This window comes from Hemiscyllium ocellatum, chromosome 5 (assembly GCF_020745735.1).
Source record: "Hemiscyllium ocellatum isolate sHemOce1 chromosome 5, sHemOce1.pat.X.cur, whole genome shotgun sequence".
Classification (NCBI taxonomy): Eukaryota; Metazoa; Chordata; class Chondrichthyes; order Orectolobiformes; family Hemiscylliidae; genus Hemiscyllium; species Hemiscyllium ocellatum.
This window is the reverse complement of record NC_083405.1, coordinates 41,066,479-41,090,277: the sequence shown is the minus strand read 5'-3', so window position 1 is coordinate 41,090,277 and position 23,799 is coordinate 41,066,479. Positions and strand designations below refer to the sequence as shown.

The window sequence follows — 23,799 nt, the reverse complement described above, 5'->3', positions numbered from 1 at the left end:
TAATTTTAACATGTTTTAACTTCAGTTAATGCTCAACTTTTACTTTTCTGTGATACTCCTTAACCTCTAAAAGCACTGTAGTTTGGACCTGCTGATGTACTAAAAGAGCCCTTAAGAAGTTTAGTGGCTTACCGACAAGAGTCAGTCACTGTCTTCAGCTGCCAGCTTTGATTGTGTTTGGTTGCAATTTAACTAATTTTTTTAATTTCAAAAATATACTTTATTCATAAAATATTTTGATGGTCTGTACAGTTGGTCATGCCATACATATGTAAACATTCCATTTCTTTGCATACAGAGATCAGAATTTATCATTTGTATATACAGGTCTGTACGTTTATCAATCATATGCCCATATATTTAGCTGAGGCATCAGCGGAGCCCAAATGACTGCGTGGGCCCCCTGTTCTTCTTAGACAGGCAGATGTTAAACAGTGGTCTTTCCCCACCGCGCCTTGGCGGCAGCTGCCCCAAGCTTCAGCGCGTCCCTCAACACGTAGTCCTGGACCTTGGAATGTGCCAGTCTGCAACACTCAGTTGGGGTCAACTCCTTCAGCTGGAAGATCAACAGGTTTCGGACCGCCCAGAGAGTGTCCTTCACCGAGTTGATGATCCTCCAGGCATAGTCTCGGTGTCCGTCCCAGGGAACAGATCCTAGAGCACGGAGTCCCGCGTCACGGCGCTGCTCGGGACGAACCATGACAAACACCACTGCATTCCTCTCCAGACTTCCTCTGCATAGGCACATTCCAGAAGGAGGTGTGTGACAGTCTCTTCCCCCCCGCAGCCGCTTCGTGGGCAGCGTGCAGTGTGGCTGAGAGTCCGGGCCTACATAAAGGATCTCACAGGCTGAGCCCTTCTCATCACCAAGCCATGTCTTGGTGCTTGTTGGAAAGTTCTGGCGATGAGGCATTCTGCCAAAGGCTTTGACAGTCTGACCAGGGAACCGCTCGATTGGATCCGCCCTTTCCTTTTCCTGAAGGGTCTCAAGGACACTACGTGCTGACCACTTCCTGATGGACTTGTGGTCAAAGGTATTTTTCTTCATAAACTTCTCCACGAAGGACAAGTGATACAGAATGGTCCAACTACTTGGAGCGTTCCGCGGCAACGAGGCCAGGCCCATCCTTCACAACACCGGGGACAGGTAGACCCTCAGTACATAGTGACACTTGGTGTTTGCGTACCGGGAATCCACGCACAGCTTGATGCAGTCACACACAAAGGTGGCGGCCATCAGGGTGAGAGTGGCATTGAGTGGATTTTTTTCCCCCGTTTCCCAGATCTTTATACATCAAGTCCCTTTGGACCCGGTCCATCTTTGATCTCCATATAAATTGGAAGATGGCCCCGGGTGACTGCAGCGGCGCAGGTTCTGGGAATAGGCCAGACCTGTGCCACATATAACAGCAATGACACTGCCTCACACCTGATGACCAGATTTCTTCCCGCGATGGAGAGTGACCGAAGCTTCCATCTGCCCAGTTTCTGCCTCACTTTACTGATACGCTCTTCCCAAGACTTGGCGCACGCCCCCGCCCTCCCGAACCAAATACCCAGCACCTTCAGGTGGTCGGTCCTGACAGTGAAGGGGATCGAGGATTGGTCGGTCTCCGTTCCCAAAGAGCATGGCCTCGCTCTTGCCTCGGTTTACCTTGGCCCCCGAGGCCCGTCGAACTGGTCACATATGCACATCAGTCTGTGCACGGACAGCGGATCCGAGCAGAAAACGGTGATATCATCCATGTACAGAAGGCCTTAACCTGCAGGCCCCTTCTGCCAGGAATAGTCACCCCTCTCAGGCTCACATCCTTCATGATGGACTCGGCAAACGGCTCTATGCAGCACACAAACAAGGCAGGAGAGAGAGGGCAGCCCTGCCTGACTCCAGATCTGACTGGGAAGCTATCTGATTCCCACCCATTGATTGAGACTGCACTGATAATGTTGGTGTAGAGCAGTCTGATCCAATTGCAGATTCCTTCCCTAAAGCCCAATTTGGAATGAACATCTCTCATATACGTGTGTGATATCCTGTCAAAGGCTTTCTCCTGGTCCAGGCTCTGTCCTGCACGTAGGCGATCGTATCCCTGAGGAGTGTGAGACTCTCAGCGATCTTCCTGCCCGCTACAGCACAGGTTTGGTCAGGGTGAATCACCGACCCCAGAACAGACCTGACCCAGTTGGCGATAACCTTTGACAGAAGTTTGTAATCCGCATTCAATAGTAAGATTGGTCTCCAATTTCTGAGTTCCTCCCTCTCCCCCTTCCGCTTGTAGATGAGGGTGATGATGCCTTTCCTCATGGATTCACTCATGGTACCTGCCCGAAGCATACTGACATACACCTCCTGCAGGTCCTGGCCAATCAAGTCCCACAGAGCAGAATAGAGCTCGACTGGTAAGCTGTCACTTCCGGGTGTTTAATTCTTTTCAAAGGACTCAAGGGCCTTGGTCAGCTCGTCCAGAGTTAGCGGCTGTCCTGTGTTCTGTCATCTAAGACCTTTGTGATAGAGCACAGGAATGACTGGGAGGCCGTGCTGTCGGTTGGCTTCGCATCATTAAGACTGGCATAGAAGGATTTTCTGATCCTCAGGACATCAGCCTGAGATGACGTTATCGAGCCATCTTCTTCCTTCAGGCTGCTGAGCACAGAGCTCTCTTTGTGCACCTTCTGGAAGAAGAAACGTGAGCATGTCTCGTCCTGCTCCACCGAGCGGACCCTGGTCCGGAAGGTTATCTTGGAGGCCTCTGAGGAAAAGAGCAAGGCTTGCTGGCCCTTCACCTCCTTGAGGTCCTCCGTGACATCGACCCCCATCGTCTGCAGCAGGAGCAGGTTCTGCATACTTTCCTGGAGCTGGGACAGTTTTCCCCACCTCTCTCTCATCTCCTGAACACCTTTGAGGATGAAGAACCTCTTGATGTTCCCTTTTACTGTTTCCCACCAGTCCGCTGGGGACTCAAAGAGGAGCTTCACGGTTCTCCAACCTGTGTAGTCCCTCTTGAGCTCCTCAATGTTTCCCGGGTTAAACAGCTTTGTGTTCAGCTTCCAAGTTCCCTTGCCCGCCCGCTGCTCGTCCTGTAGGTGACAGTCAGTCAGCAGGAGGCAGTGGTCAGAAAAGAACATCGGCTTGACGTCGGTAGATCTGACCGAGACTGTTCGGGACACAAACAGGTAATCTATCCTTGAGCGGATAGACCCGTCTGCCCGTGACCAGCAGGGGTGCTGAAGACGTCCTGCAGCTTGGCATCTTTTATCGTGTCCATCAGGGCTGTGGACGTGGCGTCCAGTTTACTGTCCCTTCCACCGGATCGTCCATCTGCATCAATGATACAGTTGAAGTCTTCTGGCCAGAATGACTGGCCTGGACGTAGCCAGCAACAGTGGAGGACAGCCAACCGTTCACTCTTACCCATTGGGGCGTACACATTAATCAGTCTCAAGGTAGCATTCCTGTACATGACGTCGGTGACGAGGAGGTGTCCACCCACCCACCTCCTTAACCTCGGAGATGGTGAAGTTGCCTCCTCGCAACAGGATACCCAGGCCGGAGGCGTGGCTATCATTGCCCCCCCCCCCCGACCAAACTGACGACCATAGGCCCACAAGCTCGACCATCTCCTGTAGCTGCTGAGGTGCGTTATCCCATACTCCTGCAGAAACGGCGTCGGCTTTAACGTTGGCCAGGAAGGCCATCATAGAAACACATTGCGTAGCCGATTTGATGCTACTCACATTGATTATGGCAATTTTTATCCCCATTTTAACAGTTTACGAGGTTACCAGTGTCCATTTGTTGCTGGTCTTGTCTCTCTGGGGTAGCTGTGTGTATCCCCGTGGTGACGACAAACTGCTAGACCTTCCCAGGGCTGAGGTAGCTGTTCGGCTCCATGCTGGAGCCACTTCCCTGCTCTGGTGTCTTTGGGTCAGGCCCAGGGCCCACACAATCCAGTTCTCTGTCCGACAGCGGGGCTATCACAGGACCACTGCTCCCAGTTACATGGAGCTGTGGGCCGGTGGGTACCTCTTGGTTCTCACCGGGTGGGGGAGGCCTTTACCCATCCCCTCAGATGGATCATCTTTTCCTGTTTGGGCAGTGCTGCTCTCCTTTTTCTCCATGGCGCTCTGTCTCTTCCTCTGGTGACGACCCTCCTTGCGTCCATCCTCACCATCGGAAGAGCTGCCTGTATCCTCGTTATGTCGGTGTTGTTTCCCCCTTTGCTAGGTGGCTTTGGGGGCCTGACAAGGTTTCCTCTTCCTGCTTTTGACAGTAATCCAATCCTCTGCCTCTTTTGTTCCCTCCTCTTCCGTTTCCTCCTTCTGTCTTGGAGCTTGGATCGGCTGCTGCACCTCCCTGCTGTCTGCCGTCTGCTCCGCTACAGCCTGCCCTTCCTTCTGGGTGCCACCAGACCCCGTTCCCGTGCTGCTTTGTGGTACTTTGCTGGTCTTATGCCATCCACGGCTCATGTTGCCACCTCTGGCCGTCTGTGCATAGGTGGCGGCCCCTTGGGCAGGCCTTGTACATGCGGTCCGTCTAGATTACAGTTCTTGGCCTCTTTTAACTAATATCAGCTCCTCTTCAGCTTCTGAGAGGTGAGGTTATTCACTGCACTTAGCCTGAAAGGCTGGATGGTTTACCACATGGATCTACTGTTGAGTTTATTGGAATCTTGTCAAAATCCCGTTTGTCTGTAATGGGTATTAAGATGCAACTGATAGCAAGGTGTGTCATGTTTGTCCTTCCTGATAGTGCTTGTGCCTTTATAGTGTTGAGGAATATCTATGTAATGGTGGTTGCTGTTATTGCATGTCGTTAATGGGTTCAGTCGAATAAGCAGGCAAATTTATCTCTCCTCAATCTCCTTTAACAAAGAGGTGAATTTTGTCAAAGGAGACAAAGAAGCTTTCACGAATAATATTGGTCAAGTTGAAGAGCGAAGGAAAATCCAGATCCTCTGCTTCTACTAAATCAGTAGCATGAATGGCAGCAACATTTTCTGACATGCTTTGCTGAAACATCTAAAATACCCATTTGCACTGTTTATGTTCTTGAACTGAGTGGCTTACTAACTACAGTCCTACTTAATAGCAACGCCAGTGCTTTTCAGTGACAAATGACATGATTATTGATTTAATAATCCATTATCTAGAATTTAAATTATGTTAAAGAGAACAGTGTAAGTTTTCTTTTACAGTTGTATTGAATTACCTTCTCTTTTTGACTGTTTTGCAGCCAGATTTGAAAGACTCTATCAGCCTATTCATGGCTTATATTCACACTAGTGTCAATGAAATGAGTAAACATTACCGCCAGAACGATAAGAGATACAATTACACAACTCCCAAGAGCTTCCTTGAGCAGATCACACTCTACAAAAACTTGTTGCAGAAAAAGCAAAAGGAATTAACACAGAAGATGGAACGCCTTCTAAATGGTATCCAGAAACTAAAGACAACAGCATCACAGGTAATCATAACATTCAAGTAAATAATTAGTTGCTACCTTTTTATTTATATAGGTAGCACATTAAAAAGATGAATTGTGAGTTGATTGTAACAAAGACAAATGTCTGATGAGATGCAGGGAAACTTTGAAAAAGTGTACAGGTTACCAATAGTAGCTGCATTTTTCTCAGCATGCTGTACAATTTGGTTCAGAGACGTTTTTAAAGCCTCAAATTTAATAGTGGGACAAACATATCTAGATTGGTCTAAAGTGATAAGCTTCACATCAACGTGTCACCAAAAATTTATGAATCCTTCTCCCCTATGTAATTCAAACAGCAACCAGCAAGCCAGAGAGCAAGTAAGGATGAAGTAATCTTCTTTAATCTCTAACTTTTGGTTGTCCTATGTATATTCCGGGTGTCATAAATATATTTCTGTAACAGCTGGCTGGTTTAACTAGAGCAGATGTAAATCAGAACTGGGTAGCAGAAGTCAGACATTGGTGAAAAAATAGAGAAACAGCCAATAGGAAATTGCTAAGTAATTGGGGAAAGGAAGAATCTGGAATGACTAGCACAGCATTTGATCATGCAACTCAAATGTCTCACGTGTTTGCCATGCCAGTAACTATTTTTCGTATATGATTTCAGTTGACAGGCAAACAGTAATTGTATCGCTGAATAGACTGATTGTAATTTTGAATAAAACATTCCGGTCTTTGGAAGCAAAATACAAATGTGTTTAGCAGCTATTTATTTGACGTGGGTTTTTTTTTGTTGCTTAGGTGGAAGACTTGAAAAGCAAGCTGGCATCTCAGGAGGTTGAATTGAAGTTTCGAAATCAAGATGCTGAAGCTCTAATAACTAAAATAGGATTTCAGACAGAGAAAGTGAGCCATGAGAAGGCAATTGTTGATGCAGAAGAGCAAAGGGTCTGTACTTAATTTTTTCCAAGTGTTGCCTGTCTTCTAAAGTCATTGGCCCTCAATTTCAGAGTTTAACCTGCTTAATTAATTAGTTAAATTGAAAAATTGAAATGTTCCATGTAAAATTATGATAACTGAAGAAATCATGGACAGATTCAGATGATCTTTTGGTTGGAAAGTGAGTATTTTGAGGGAAGGGGCATTTTAACATAGAAATGCACAAACTGGGACTAGAAATAGGCCATTTGGCCTATCAATCCTGCTCCACCATTAAATCTAGCAATGGCTGATCTTCTCTGTCAATGCTATACTTAACACCTTTAGCTTAGAGTCATTGAGATGTACAGCATGGAAACAGACCCTTCGGTCCAACCCGTCCATGCCGACCAATCTAGTCCCACCTGCCAGCACCCAGCCCATATCCCTCCAAATCCTTCCTATTCATACACCCATCCAAATGCCTCTTACATGTTGCAATTGTACCACCCTCCACCACATCCTCTGGCAGCTCATTCCATACACGTACCACCCTCTGCATGAAAAAGTTGCCCCTTAGGTCTCTTTTATATCTTTCTCCTCTCACCCTGAACCTATGCCCTCTAGTTCTGGACTCCCCAACCCCAGGGAAAAGACTTTGCCTATTTATCCTATCCATGCCCCTCATAATTTTGTAAACCTCTATAAGGTCACCCCTCAGCCTCCGATGCACCCGGGAAAACAGCCCCAGCCTATTCAGCCTCTCCCTGTAGCTCAGATCCTCCAACCCTTGCAACATCCTTGTAAATCTTTTCTGAGCCCTTTCAAGTTTCACAACATTTTTCTGATAGGAAGGAGACCAGAATTGCACACAATATTCCAACAGTGGCCTAACCAATGTCCTGTACAGCCACAACATGACCTCCCAACTCCTGTACTCAATACTCTGACCAATAAAGGAAAGCATACCAAACGCCTTCTTCACTATCATATCTACCTGTGACTCCATTTTCAAGGAGCAATGAACCTGCACTCCAAGGTCTCTTTGTTTAGCAACACTCCCTAGGACCTTACCATTCAGTGTATTAGTCCTGCTAAGATTTGCTTTCCCAAAATGCAGCACCTCCCATTTATCTGAATTAAACTTCATCTGCCACTTCTCAGCCCATTGGCCCATCTGGTCCAGATCCTCTTGTAATTTGAGGTAACCCTCTTCGCTGTCCACTACACCTCCAACTTTGGTGTCATCTGCAAACTTACTAATTGTACCTCTTATGCTCGCATCCAAACCATTTATGTAAATAACAAAAAGTAGAGGGCCCAGCACCGATCCTTGTGGCACTCCACTGGTCACAGGCCTCAAGTCTGAAAAACAACCCTCCACCACCACCCTCTGTCTTCTACCTTTGAGCCAGTTCTGTATCCAAATGGCTAGTTCTCCCTGTATTCCATGAGACCTAACCTTGCTAATCAGTCTCCCATGGAGAACCTTGTCGAACACCTTACTGAAGCCCATATAGATCACTTTTACTGCTCTGCCCTCATCAATCTTCTTTGTTACTTCTTCAAAAAACTCAATCAAGTTTGTGAGACATGATTTCCCACACACAAAGCCATGTTGACTATCCCGAATCTGTCCTTGCCTTTCCAAATACATGTACATCCTATCCCTCAGAATTCCCTCCAACAACTTGCCCAACACCGAGGTCAGGCTCACTGGTCTATAGTTCCTTGGCTTGTCCTTACCACCCTTCTTAAACAGTGGCACCATTTTGCCAACCTCCAGTTTCCAGCACTTCACCTGTGACTATCGATGATACAAATATCTCAGCAAGAGGCCCAGCAATCACTTCTCTAGCTTCCCACAGAGTTCTCGGGTACACCTGATCAGGTCCTGGGGATTTATCCACCTTTAACCATTTCAAGACATCCAGCACTTCCTCCTCTGTAATCTGGACATTTTGCAAGATGTCATCATCTACTTCCCTACAGTCTAAATGTTCCATATCCTTTTTCACAGTAAATACTGATGCAAGATATTCATTTAGTATCTCTCCCATTTTCTGTGGCTTCACACAAAGGCCGCCTTGTTGATCTTTGAGGGGCCCCATTCTCTCCCTAGTTACCCTTTTGTCCTTAATATATTTGTAAAACCCCTTTGGATTCTCCTTAATTCTATTTGCCAAAGCTATCTCATGTCCCCTTTTTACCCTCCTGATTTCCCTCTTAAGTATACTCCTACTTTCTTTATACTCTTCTAAGGATTCACTTGATCTATCCTGTCTGTACCTGACATATGCTTCCTTCTTTTTCTTAACCAAACCCTCAATTTCTTTAAGGAGAAAGTGAGGACTGCAGATGTCCTCATTTCCCCTCCCCCCACCTTATCTCAGTCAAATCCCTCGAACTCAGCACCGGCTTCCTAACCTGCAATCTTCTTCCTGACCTCTCCGCCCCCACCCCCACTCTGGCCTATCACCCTCACCTTGACCTCCTTCCACCTATCGCATTTCCAACGCCCGTCCCCCAAGTCCCTCTTCCCTATCTTTTATCTTAGCCTGCTGGACACACGTTCCTCATTCCTGAAGAAGGGCTCATGCCTGAAACGTCAACTCTCCTGCTCCTTGGATGCTGCCTGATCTGCTGCGCTTTTTCAGCAACACATTTTCACCTCAATTTCTTTAGTCATCCAGCATTTGAGATGCACATTCAAAAGTCTAACAACAGTGGGGAAAAAAGCTGTTCTCGAATCTGTTCACATGTGTATTCAAACTTTTATATCTTCTGCTGCACAGAAAAGGGTGGAAGAGAATATAACTGAGGTGGCAGAGGTGTTTGATTTTAAAAATAATATTCTCAAATGCTGCCTGGCCGCTGCAGTTCAGGATAGATTTCACACTTTACATTATTGGATGGGAGCAGCACGGTGGCTCAGTGGTTAGCATTGCTGCCTCACAGTACCAGGGTCCTGGGTTCGATTCCCGCCTGTCTGTGTGGAGTTTGCACATTCTCCCCGTGTCTGCGTGGGTTTCCTCCAGGTGCTCCAGTTTCCTCCCACAATCCAAAGATGTGCAAGTCAGGTGAATTGGCCATGCTAAATTGCCCACAGTGTTAGGTGCATTAGTCAAGATAAAAATAGGGTAGGGGAATGGGTTTCGGTGGGTTTCTCTTCGGAGGGGTGGTGTGGACTTGATAGGCTGAAGGGCCTGTTCCCACACTGTAGATAATCTAATCCATTTCCTATAGCTACCAGCCTTCCCTTTCACCCTGACAGGAATATACTTTCTCTAGATTCTTGCTATCTCATTTCTGAATCTATATTGTTCTTAAATATACTGAATGGCTTTGCCTCTACAATCTTCTGTGGTAGAGAATTCCATATGTTTACAACTATCTGAGTGAAGAAATTTGTCCCCATCTCAGTATGAAATGGTCTACCACATTTCCTGAGACCATAACCCCTGCTTTGGAACCAATGTCGAGTGGAAGTACAATTGTTGTATTTATTCTTTCCAGCCTTGATAATAATTTTATCCATTACTAGGATATCTGCTCTCATTCTTTTAAGTTCTGTTGAATACAATCCCAATCACACAATCTCTCTTCAAAGAATAAACCTACCTATCTGGAGTATCAATCTTGGCTGCACGTCCTCTATGGAAAGTATGTTTTGTTAGGGAAGGAGACAAAGATTGCACACAATTCTCCGAGTGTGCTCTCACCAAGATCAGGTAGTTACAGTCAAATCCTCTTGCAATGAAGGACAACAGGCCATTTGCCGCCTTAACTGTTTGCTGCATCTGCATGCTTGTTCTTAATGATCAGTGTACAAGGACTTTCATACATCAACCTTCCCAATCTATCACCATTTAAGTTATACCTTGCCATTTTGTTTTTCGTACTGAAGTGAACAACTTTTCATTTATCTACATTATACTATATCTACCTTGTATTTTCTTGTTTACTCAATTTGTCCAAAACAACGTGAAGCCTCTCTATATCCTCCTCACCATTCACCTTTTCGATTAGTTATATATTATTTGTAAACTTGGAAAGGTAATACTCAATTCCTTAATCCAAAACTATTGATTTTTTGTTTTGTGTATAGCTGGGGACCAAGTACTGATACCTGGGGTATCCCACTTTTCACTCTGAAAGCAAGAAATTTATTCCTACTCTCCCACTTCTTCCTAATCTGTCTTTCCTACCTGCTAACCAATTTTAATTCATACCCCGTACATTTCCAGCAGTTCCCTGTGCTTTGATTTTCCACATTAAACTCCATCTCATGCTGAGGTTCTTTCACTTTTTTTTTTCTCAGCTGTAGCTTTGACAGTTGCAATGGGGAGGTCATGCAAAAGAGAATGCTCCAACTATTTCTTGGCAGGTCTACTTTGGGCAAATACATGAGATTGTAGTAGGTAGCTATTTGTTTCTTGGAAGCACCGTGGACTGCTTGATAACTGGTGTTGCATTGGATATCTACAAGATTTCATGGATTTCTGTACAGGCTCATCAACCACATCAACAGATGATATCTCTTGTCTCCAAACATTTCTGTCACCCTCTTTGACTACCTGGTAGTGCTGGTCCCTGAAATTTGTGTTCTAACTATATAATTTGTCATGTAGCAATCCTGTCTTACTGTTAAAATAATTGTTGTTGATTAAAAATTGTTTTAAAAGTAATCATGCAGGAAATATAGCCAGCAAACTTTTTTCTTCTCAACAGGTTTCGATTATGTATTTGCAAATGAATAAGGCATGGTGGCTCAGTGGTTAGCACTGCTGCCTCACAGCGCCAGGGACCAGGTTTGATTCCAGCCTCGGTTGACTGTGCAAACTCCACACAGACATTCTCCCCGTGTCTGCGTGGGTTTCCTCCGGGTGCTTCGGTTTCCTCCCACAGTCCAAAGATGCGCAGGTTAGGTGAATTGGCCATGCTAAATTGCCCGTAGAGTTAGGTGCATTAGTTAGGGGGAATGGGTCTGGGTGGGTTACTCTTTGGAGGGTCGGTGTGGACTAGTTGGGTTGAAGGGCTTGTTTCCATACTGTAGGGAATCTGATCCAAAAAACATCCCTTTTAATTGCATAGGAATTGTTTATTCCCAATCTTCACCATATTGTAGTAGTAGATAAGTGCAGCATTGAATGAACACTGTACATAAAACCTAACTTTCCATTCAACTGACATTATGGGGCTGCAAGTTGCATGCATGCATTAGACCACCATCAATTGCAGGCAGCAGAGACTCTGGATGCCGATGCTTTATTAGATAGGTGAAAATAGAACCAAAGAAAATACAGTTCCACTTGGCAGGCAGTATTGTACTCGATAGACTGTGTATCTCAAGAGGTGAGAATAAAATCCAAGGTTATTGGCGTCAAGGTGGCCTTTATATATGTTTAATCTGACAGTAATACAGAGGAAAGTTACATGTGTTATGCTCCACTGGGGTAGTGCGCAGTAAATTGAGAGGCACTATTCCCAGAGTTATACTAAATGTTAAAGGTTTTTTTTAATGTTTACATAGCACCCCAATGCACCTCACTTTCAGATTGAAAATATGGACCACATTTGTGTAGTGGCACAGAACACTTATTACACATGTGCATGCACACACACCCCTGCTTATTATGGTGTCCCTCTCTATTGCACTGTAACAATGGCCTCATGGAGTCATAGAGTTATACAGATTGGCAACAGACTGTTCATATCAACTTATTCATGCCAAGAAAATGTCCAACACTAAACTAGTCCCATTTGCCTGTGTTTGGCTCATATCCTCTCAACCTTTCCTATTCACATGTCTGTTTAAATGTTTTCTAAATGGTGTTACTTTACCAGCAACTACTGCTTCCTCTGACAATTCATTCAACATACTTGTAAAGGTTTCCCCTCAGGACCCTTTTAAATCTTTCTCTTCTCAGCTTAAAAATATGCCCCCTAGTTTTGAACTTGCCTACCTTAGGGGAATGACTTTTGCTATTCATCTTATCTATGCTGCTCATGATTTTATAAACCACTATACAGTTAGATCCCTTGTGGATGCAGCAGGATTCTTCAGTTTCTTCTCATGATGTTCAAGAAGCATGATTTGACAGATTGAAAGGTTACCAGCACAGCTCCTGCTGTCAGTTTGCATAATTTCAATTTCACCATCTATGAAGAAATTTATAGGAAGTGTGATGATCCCATGTGATATTACCAGACAAATCAATTACAGGTTGGAAACCTGGCTTGATAGATCGTGTTTTGTTTCAGTTTTCATGAGGTGATCTCTCACTAGTTTGTTTTCACAATAAAACTGAAGTTTATTAAACACAGTAGAATTATAATATCCCACTAATCACAGAACACTCCTTTACAAGTTCCGAACAAAACCATCTCTAAAACAGAACCCAAAAACACCCCTTTTACCGTGCTCAAATAGTTTCCTAATACCCAATAGACACAAGTTAAGTACAATTCTAGCACCTAGATTGGAAACACAGATAGTTTCTTCCTGGAAATAGCACACACCAGACCTTAAACCTTAACCTTCAATAAATCTGTTCAGAATTTTATCCCAACATTTTCTGATTGTGATTAGTGATCCTTTGCTCTGAGCTAGCCTATTTTCCTCGATTCTCCTCTTTTCAAGAGCATTGCTCTATACAAACAATTCCATCCAAAGCTGACACAAAGCTGTCCAAAACAAAATTAAACAGAGAAAAAAACTCGATCTGTGAGTATTTCCCTTAGTTAAGAATAAGTCTAGAATTTTCTACCAGAATTGTAAAAATGTAAAGGCAAATAAAAATCCAACAGTTCTGCAAAAGTAGAGTACTGAAACATTCTTAGCAAAGGACAATGGCTATAGAAATACTTACAAATTAATAATTAGCTTTAATTCAAAATCCATGTCAAAATCCAAAATTTAAGATGTGATTAAAATCTAAAATCTCAAATGCTGCAGAGAAGTTGTGTCAAAGGAAAGGAGCACCACAGCTTTAAGACTGACTTGGAAATGAAAATGAGATCTAATGGAGAAAATGTAACCTTAGTCTGAGTAAATTAAAAATGCACTCAAAAACAAGAATTTGCCTTCCCTGGTGCTATCCCTCACAAAGACAATACTACTGAAGGAACATTAAATATACTGTTCCTCTCTTTAGGTAGCAGCAATACAGGCAGAAGTGGCTTTGAAGAAGAAAGAGTGTGAAGACAAACTTATCAAAGCTGAACCTGCTCTAGTGGCTGCAACTGCTGCGCTGAATACCCTAAATAAGGTATGGTCACATTTAGCAGCATTACAGTAGCATATGATGCTCTTTCAACCCGAGAACATACATTCAATAAGTCTCAAAAATTGTTGGATCTGTGTGGCCCTTTGCTTTCTTATTTCCATCACTGCTGCAATGTCTGGTTATTCAGTTTTTGAGTATTTAGGTGGAGTGTGTAGTTTGGTGTGGGGATCCTTTACCATGATGGTCAGAATAATTAGGACAAAATTTGGGGGACTGGTTCCACCACCTCTCCATCCTTTGCTTCCTGCTGGAAAATTTGGTTCAAAATATATTCAGCACGTGGCCTGTATCATCAAGAATAGTAGAATGGCATTGTCAGAGGAGCATCCCTCCAAGTCTCATATCATCCTGACGGGGACAATAAACGATTAGTTCAAAACATTGGGTTTGATGAAGGATCAGTGTACTCAAAACATTAACTCTGTTTCTTTTTCAACAGATGCTGTGTTTCCTCAGCACGCACAGCTTTTGTTTCAGATTTTCAGCATCTGCAATACTTAATGTTTATAACAGATGTTATTCCTCCCCCCCCCCCACCCCGAATTGGAATCATGGAATTTCCTATCCAGCATCAGTGCAAGTGCCTCCACTATAAGAACTAGGGTCATCTACCATTTTGTCAGGGCAATTAGAGATGAATAAATCTGGGCTTGCTATCTTCACTCATATCCTGAGAAATCTAGTAAAAAAAAGTACATTAATACCTTTTGTGGATAATTGAGATATTCATACACAGTAGTTTTTATGCTGTCACAGTGCAGTGTTGATCTCTTGTGGACTTAGATTGGTTGTAAAATGTGACTCTTTTTGCTGTTTCTGTTCTAGATGAATTTGACAGAGTTGAAAACCTTTCCCAATCCTCCTGTGGCAGTCACAAACGTTACTGCAGCTGTTATGGTGCTCTTAGCTCCCAAAGGCAAAATACCTAAAGACAGAAGTTGGAAGGCTTCTAAGGTCTTCATGGGAAAGGTGAAATATTTTCATGATGTAAACATTGTTGCTTGGTTGTAGTAATTTAGATTTGAAAGATTTGACAAGGGAAGGAAAGGATACAGTTAGCAGAGACATTTTATTTAGAAAACCGAAAAGAAGGAACTCCATCGATTTGATAGAAGATAATTGTTTAAAGGAGAAAACTTAGTCTTATGATTTAAAAACAAAATTCAAACAGCGGAATCTTACTGTGTTTTTGGCTAAGTCTGAATTACATTGAGTTCCGTGGATTGATTCTTGTCCTAAGGCCAAGCAAGTTTTCTCTTTTCTTACCAAACTTGGCACATGAACTGAAGTTTGAGCCCGCACAGTGAGTGTCCCATCTGATTTATGTCCTACCTTACCACATGCCATTCCCTGGAGCAATTCCCCACGATTGACTGGCATCTCAGGTGCCAGGGTCATCTTTAAAAGCCTGTTGTGCACCTGGACCAGTGTTATCAGTCTGGAGCTGCCCTGCCTGATTTTTGTTTTGATTTTGAAATGTTTTATTGTAACATATTGACTTCATCTGTAACTATATCATATTCCCATCTTTGTTTCATGTCCTCTGCTGATTATTTACAGGTGAGAAATAATATACAACTTTGTCCTACGTTTAATAGAGTATTTTAAAAAGACAAGCCAATAAATTAATCAGGTTTCATGTTAAAGTGAAAAATCTTGTGTTCATATTTCCATCGCAGACCTGCTGCAGTGTTCGAACGAAGCCCAGTGCAAGCTGGAGGAACAGCATTTCACTTTCTACCTGGGCACTTTACAGCCTTTAGGACTCAACATTGAATTCAACAACTTCAGAGCATGAACACTACCCTCTGTTTTGATGATTTGGAGATGCAGGTGTTGGACTGGGGTGTACAAAGTTAAAAATCACACAACGCCAGGTTATAGTCCAACAGGTTTAATTGGAAGCACACTAGCTTTCGGACAATCACCTGATGAAGGAGCGTCGCTCAGAAAGCTAGTGTGCTTCCAATTAAACCTGTTGGACTATAACCTAGTGTTGTGTGATTTTTAACTTTGTTTTGATGACACCCTTCACCCGCAGTGTCTTGTTTGCACTGATTTGCTCTCAACCAAACCAGATAATTTTCCCTATCATTGTTCCCTTATTTGTGACCTTGATCTCTCTCTTCCTACCATTAGTATTCCCTTTGTTTTCTCTCACTCTGGCTACTCTCACCATGTGCTCCGCTCGCTCCTCCTCCCCTTTTATCAAAAGCGTAAGAACCATCGTTTTTCAGCCGTCTTCATTTCTGAAGATGTCAGTGGACTCTGTTTCTCTCTCCTACAGATGGTGTCAAACCTGCTGCATTTCTCCAGCCCTTTGCTATTTTTTTAAATTCAGCACTCCAACATCCACAGAACTTTGCATTTATTTACATTATAATACTTTGGATTTAAAATGAGTTGGTCAAGTAATTACCAGTTTGACATCTTTACCAATATTGTGATAACAGTTGAGTTCTATTCTATATCCACCAGGTTGATGACTTTCTTCAAACTCTAATAAATTACAATAAAGAACATATCCCCGAAAACTCACTGAAAGTAGTAAAAGAACAATATCTACAGGATCCAGATTTTAATCCTGATCTGGTTCGCACAAAGTCATTTGCAGCGTCAGGTCTCTGTGCATGGGTTATAAATATCATCAAATTCTATGAGGTGAGAGATATTTTCTAACCATAGTTGTACTGCTTTAATATTGTAAAGCAAATATTAATTTAAATAAGATCACACTTATTAATTTCTTTTAAATTCTGTAATTATGAAAAGTGAGTATGCTTGATATGTGAACTATTTAGAGTTTTTTTCTTGAAACTATTAGTTAGCCTGTGGTCACAGCAATTCTAAAAACAACTTAATGATGATGCCCCACTAGCAAATTGTAAAATCTTGTTCTGTCAGGTGAATAAATTGCAGATTTGTTCATCTTAATTTTGCAAAGCTCTGTATTCAAAAAATGTGTTTTTGGAAAGTAAAATATGAAATTCTTTGGTTATTCAGGAAGAGTGAGAAACCGGGTAACTACAAATCCTCTCGTTTAACATTAGTTGTGAGGTGGCTCATGGAATCTATCTTCAGGCACTTGGCAGATGTTAATTAATAAAAGTGATCAAATATGAATATGTGAAGGCTAAATAATGTTTGATTAATTGAAGCAAATCTTTGAGAGGAGGTCACTAGCAGATGGTTGAAAAGTGTGTTGCTGGAAAAGCACAGCAGGTCAGGCAGCATCCGAGGAGCAGGAGAATCAATGTTTCTGGCATAGGCTGTTCATCAGAATGAAGGGCTTATGCCCAAAACATCAATTCTCCTGCTCCTGACCTGCTGTGTTTTACCAGCAACGCACTTTTCGACTCTGATCTCCAGCATCTGCAGTCCTCACTTTCTTCTTGCAGATGGTTGGCAGGTGAACATCTGGGTGTTGCCTTACTAAATTTGTGATAAAGTTTCTCAGCAGAGAATATGCAAAGGTAAACTGAGTTAGTAATTCTTAGGAGCATTGCTTATGAGAACATTAATGATTGGTGGACTGTGACAAGTGGTATTTTCCAGATATGTATAGTAGGGCTTAAGCTCTGCGACAAGATAAATGAATGACTTTTGTGAAAATTAGTGCTTTGATATTATACTACATTTGGAAGCATTGTAGATGATGTAGTTAGGAGCACCTGTTTATCAGTAACATAGTAGCTAAAATTATGGCAAATGCATTAAATGGGGGAAGGTCACTCAAAGAATTGGAGGAAAGCAAATTGGATTTCCTTTTCAGTTGGAATACTAAGAGCATGAAGGAGCAAAGGAATCTGAGTGTTCCTGTACAGTCAGTTTACTAATAGCTCAGTCACAAGTACAAAAAATTATTAAAAATGCAATAGGATGTTGACTTTTATCTCGAGCATTGTAATACAAAAATGAAGAAGTGGTATTCCAGTTGTACAGAGCTTTAATCGGGTTCCGTTGTTATGAAGCACACCCAACCCCCTCAACACATATGAAGAAGACAGTCTAGACCCCAATTTTTTCTTAGTTTAAAGGTCAGTGTAAAATGTTGTGTTCTGAAAGCAATTCAATTGGTCAAACTACCAGGCTTGAAACAAAACACAGTTTATTCATACAGTATAATTAAGATACAGACAAAATAAGAGAATTGGCGTAACCATAACTCTATCGAAATGCTTAACAAAATAATATGTATTTTAACTACTACTAATTAACTGTTCCAATATGGTGACATCCCATAAACACACTCTTGGCAAAGGCAAATTCAGTAAAATAGATTGTCTCTCATGCAATTCTATCAGCAGGAAGAGAACCCCTCAATTTAGACGCAACAGAGAGAGGAATAAGAGATTCCACATCTAGCTTCAAGATCCCAGCAACTGCAGAAAGCTAAAACTAAAACTCCTGGTTCTGTGGGAGTTCGACCTTAACCGTTTCTATTGTTCCAACATTTTTTTAAAACCCACAGAATCCTGCCTTTTACCCTGTATTCTGCATTCAAGTTCAGCCTTCCAAAATCACTTCACACTTTTCCAGGTTGAACACCATCTGACACTTATCAACCCAGTTCTGCATCCTATCAATGTCTCATTGCAACCTACATCAGGCCTCCACACTGCACAACTCCATGAGCCTTTGTGTCATCGGCAAACTTGCTAACCCACCCTTATAGTTTCTCATCCAAGTCATGTATAAAAATCGCAAAGAGCAGAGGTCCCAGAACCAATCCCTGTGAAACACCATTAGTCACCAAGGTCCAGGATGAATACTTTCCATCGACCACCATCCTCTGTCTTCTATGGGCCAGCCAATTCTGTACCCTGATGGGCAGGAGTCCCTGTATCTAGTGCCTCCTTACTTTCTGAGTAAGCCTACCATGCCTTGCTGAAATCCATGTCCACCATATCCACTGCTCTATCTTCATCAACGTGTTTTGTCGCATCCTCAAAGAATTCAATAAGGCTTGTGAGGCATGACCTGCCCTTCACAAAGCTATGCTGACTATCTGTAATCAAACTATGGCTTTCCAAGTGATCATAAATCCTGTCTCTCACAATCCTCTCCAGTACTTTGCCCACCATTGACAAAAGACTAACTGGTCTGTAATTCCCAGGATTATCCCTGATCCCTTTCTTGAACAAGGGAATAGCATTTGCCATCCTCCAATCAACTGACACTACTCCAGTGGACAGTGATGACGCGAAGATCATTGCCAAAGATGCAGCAATCTCTTCCCTTGCTTCCTGTCGTAACCTAGGGTAATCCTGTCTGGCCTAGGGGATTTATCTATCCTTATGTTTTTCAAAATTTTCATCACATCCTCCTTCCTAACATCAACCTGTTCTTCATGAGAGTCTGATTCATGCTGTCCTCAGAAAGGTGAAAATCCCTCTCAGAAGTGAATACTGAAACAAAGTATTCATGAATGACTTCCTCCAACTCAAAAGATTATGTTGATTATAAGTTTTCCCAGTTGAAACTAAATCAGGATTTGTTGTATAAGCTTTCAGCCAGAATTAGCAGTCAGACATGAACAATATAGGCAGCTACATCTCCTACAGCACTCAGCAAGGTGAAGCTTTAATAGTTGTTGCAATTGCTGTGGTCATCCTTGTTCTTCTACTGAGACATCTACATATTCTGTTAAAATTGTAACCAGTCCTCATTGGTTCAAGACCTAACATTCAACTGTGTCTTATTTCAACAAGGTAAAAACAATGACTGCAGATGCTGGAAACCAGATTCTGGATCAGTGGTGCTGGAAGAGCACAGCAGTTCAGGCAGCATCCAACGAGCAGCAAAATCGATGTTTCGGGCAAAAGCTTTATTCCTGATGAAGGGCTTTTGCCTGAAACGTCGATTTTGTTGCTCGTTGGATGCTGCCTGAACTGCTGTGCTCTTCCAGCACTACTGATCCAGAATGTGTCTTATTTCAAGTGACTGTATGACCATTCACAGTTTTCTCACTCAGATCTCCTTGTAATTACTAAGAGCAGACTTGGCTTCAATGACAAATTTCATCACAGTGATGTTTGCCTCAAACACCTTAGCATTTTCCTGCTCTTGCTTCCCATTTGTTGAGAGTATGGTATTATGTATTGTGTCCCAAAGTATGATTTATTTTGCTTCTATGTTGTGGAATACCAGGGTGTGCATTCTCAGTTGAGTTGAGGAACTGTTGCTTTTTATTTGGATAGGCAGAATGGCTGATATTGAAATGAGGACAATATTTCTATTTCTAATGATAAAAACTTCAAGGATCACACAATTATTCTGGCTGGTATGGAGTTGATCTGTATCACAGACAGCATTGTGATATGTGTGCACTAAAAATCCTGTTTCGATTATCATGTCTGATGATATCAGACCATCTAGACCCAGAGCCCTGATCTTGGATGATCGGAAGGACCCTACCTCATGAACTCTTGGACTGAAATCTCTTAGTAGGTAAAAATGTTCCATCTTGACCACAACATGACCTCCCAACTCCTGGACTCAATACTCTGACCAATAAAGGACTTCCCTTCAAATAGCTGCCCCGATTCACATTTCCCAGCTCCTGCCGAATTTTGATATAATTGGCTTGGCCCAGTTTATAACTCTTCCCTGAGAACCACTCTGATCCTTGTCTAAGAGTATTCTAAAACTTACAGATTGGTGGTCACTATTCCCAAAGAAATCCCCCACTATGATTTCTACCATCTGGCCTGGATCATTCCCCAACACCAGTCCAATATGCCCCTTCCCTAGTTGGACTATGGACATATACTGCTCTAGAAAACTTTCCTGGATGCTTCTTACAAATTCTGCCCCATCCAGACTTCTGACGCTAAGTGTATCCCAATAAATGTTAGTAAAATTAAAATCTCACTGAATTCTGCTTTCAGGACCTCATCTTGTTTTTTACTTATATCATTGGTGCTTATATGCACCTCGACAACTGGCTGTTCACCCTCCCCTTTCAGAATGCTCTGCAGCCAATTGGTGACATCCCTGACCCGAACACCTGGGAGGCAACATCCGGGAGTGTCATTTTCAGCCACAGAACTGCTTATCTACTCACCTTATAATATAATCCCCTATGACTATGGTCCTACAAGTCTTTTACCTGCCCTTCTGAACAGCAGAACCCACCACAGTTCCATGATCCTGGCAATTGCTGCCCTCCCCTGGTGAGCCATCTCCCCCAACAGTATCCAAAATGGTACACCTGAATTGGAGGGAGATGATCGCAGGGGTTCCCTGCACTGCCTTCCTACTCTTTTTCTGCCTTTTGGTCACCCATTCATAGTCTCCCTCAGCAATTCCAATCTGCGGTGTGACCAAAACTTTAAATCAAGAACATGCTCATCAGAGATGAGCTTCTGTAGGTCGGCCACGTCATCCACATGAAGGATTTTGCACACCAAAGGCAATAAGCTGCAACCAGCTGGGCATAAAAGCCTACACCAAAGGACATCCCATTCCCCAATGCAATAACCTCTAAAAGCTACTGTCAAAGCCTGCAAGCCTTTAAAAGAAGAGTTAAAAACAAACTGGACAGATTGAATAGAAAAATGTGCACCACCTTGTAATTTCAACATTTGAGGAAACCTGAATAAAGTCTCCACAGAACAAACAAGTACACCACAAAACCAGTGCCTTCAACCACCACTCCAACAGTAACGTCATGAATTGTATTTGCAATCAGATTTACAAATGAAAATTTAACTTAAAATCAGATGTGAGGCTCTACAAACCTCGATGGTGAATAAAGTTATTTTTCAAAACAACAGAGATTTTTAAAAATCTCAATATTTTTCCTTGCTCACAGCTGGTTGCTCGATTTTCCTAGTCATGCTGCCTTACTTCTTCCATGTCATTATTCCCTTAATAATAATATTTAATCTCAACTTGTTCTTTGTAGCTTTTATTTGCCTTGCTCGTCTTGTTTACTAATTTGACTTACTCATCCTTTTCTTATTTATCTGTTTTGTCAATTCATTAGCTTGTTTCTTGTTTAGGTATAGCTTTTAGAATAATTCCTGTCCTCCTCACAACTCGTGTCGATGTCCTGTAAAGTGGGATTAATTCTCTTACTGACAAAGCACCTTCACCCAACTTGTTATTGAACTGCTTTATTCAGGCCTTTCTGTTGCTATGCTGTTGCCTCCCATGCAGACTGTGATGATTTGCTGCTCTCCTTACCTTTCTGTGCTTTATTCATCTTTCTGAAATGTATGTTTCTATAATCATTCTATTTATTTATCCTTTAACCTTTTGTATATTAAGATTTCACTGATGCTGATGTTTTTGCAAAGTGCATTTGACCCATTTGATGATTCTCTGTGATTATCCAGCTCATGCAGCTAATCGGGGGGAGGGGTGGTGGGGGAGAGAGAAAATAAATCTATGCTATGGTCTTTCATTAGTTTGTCAATTCTCAGAAGAACTTAATGGATCAGTGCAAACTCATAACTGCTTCTACATCCAGACTGCTAAATTTCTTTGTGAGATGTTTTACTAGACCTAATAACAGACATGTCAGTTTGACACACAGTACAATCATGTCACCATCTGATCATCTCAGGCGAGTTTAGTCAGAACCAAAGTGTCAGTCAGGTGTTTATCTTTGCCTTAAATGCAGTTGTATGCCAATCGATGCGCAGTCTGATTAGTTTTCTATTATTTTTATATCCAGTGTTTCCACCTGAGGTCCCATTGTTTCCAACTCACGAGAAATTATCCTCATAAACTGGACATTTTTTAGACTGAAGTGGAACTTTGCAATTTGCATTCTTGTTACCCAAAGCCATAAAGTATAAAATAAATAAACCCACAGTGCAATTACTCAAGAGACCCCATTACCAGTTAAGAGCTGACAAGAAATGTTTATTTTAAAAGCACTATTCAAAAATTGCTCATGTCTTTAAAAAAAAGTTTTGAAGAAGTTATTAATTGCATTTTCTTGTCACTGCTAGGTATACTGTGATGTGGACCCAAAACGCCAGGCTCTAACCCAAGCAAATGCTGAGTTAGCAACAGCTACTGAAAAGTTGGAAGCCATCAGGAAGAAACTTTCAGTAAGTACTTCAGAGCAACAACCTTAGTCTTTTAAGTAAATATTGAACAACAGTATGCCTGAAATCCACTAAAACTTGAGATAGCTGCTTCAAAAGAGGGAAAGGTCACTGTCTAAAGCTCTTCAGCCACAGTGCACTCAGATGCACTGGAAACTAAAAATTTCCGACTGTGTACATTTGATAGTTAATGACAATAGCAAATATTAATTGTAGTTGTAGTGAGTAACATACAATTGTGAAAGGAACCAAATTGGTTTGCGCTTTACATGATCAAGGTGAAAGTGCAAAATGCATATTGAAAAATATTTGTTTTTAAAAGTATATTTTTATGAAGATAAACAAGATTTGATCAATCAAATCTATTCCTTCCATAGACAGGATCCAGTTTACATTATTATATTTTGAAATTCATTCAGGTTCATGAGTTTGAAAAAAAGAAAGTTATTCCTTGTCCTGAGACAGAGGAGAATAGGAAAATAAGGAATTGGGAATGAAAATAGGAGCTAAAAGTAGAATAAGACTAATTTGAAAATACCAGTAGAAGTAAAAGCCATCTTAAAGGTACAAAAGAAGTTTACATTAAATCTTTCATTAAAACCTTGACTTAGTTCAAAATCTTCAAACAAGTAATGGAGGAAAATTTAGAGAAAGAAATGACAGCAACAGGTGAATTATTTTTCCTCAAGATGGGACCTTGAGACTTTTTTGCTACTACCACACAAGATATCTTAGGACTTGAGGATGTCTGGCCATTGTTTTAAATAGATTGAAAATCGTATGGTTTTTGCACGCAGTTTCCCAAAAGGTGTTGCCAGAAGGCAAGCATGCAGCTGGAAAATATATTTGCATGTTGTTAGGTAATAGCAATAGAAATGATTTTGCATGTTACAGAAAACTTGAGTTGAGAGGTATAGTGCTGTCTGGAAATCAAGACTTTTGATCACTTTTAAATATGAACAGATGTTGGCAAAAGAAAATAATGGATGCGTAATACTGATGGACAGTGATTCCGAATCTACAGTTCGTAATACTGATGAAACAGTGAGCATGTCTGTTGATTATCTAAGGAATGCATCTATAGGTATAATTATGATAC

General features: G+C 42.0%; 1 protein-coding gene across 2 annotated transcripts in view; it reads left to right on the top strand.

The window, feature by feature from the left end:
- The window catches only part of LOC132816011 (dynein axonemal heavy chain 11-like), a 417,048-nt gene that overhangs the window by 247,993 nt on the left and 145,256 nt on the right, over positions 1-23,799 (top strand). For both annotated transcript variants that reach the window (XM_060825416.1, XM_060825417.1), the window contains 6 exons: positions 5,234-5,467; positions 6,233-6,379; positions 13,507-13,620; positions 14,464-14,607; positions 16,117-16,299; positions 22,602-22,703. In XM_060825416.1, the coding sequence (XP_060681399.1) occupies positions 5,234-5,467; positions 6,233-6,379; positions 13,507-13,620; positions 14,464-14,607; positions 16,117-16,299; positions 22,602-22,703 (924 nt within the window). The remainder of the gene's footprint in view (positions 1-5,233; positions 5,468-6,232; positions 6,380-13,506; positions 13,621-14,463; positions 14,608-16,116; positions 16,300-22,601; positions 22,704-23,799) is intronic.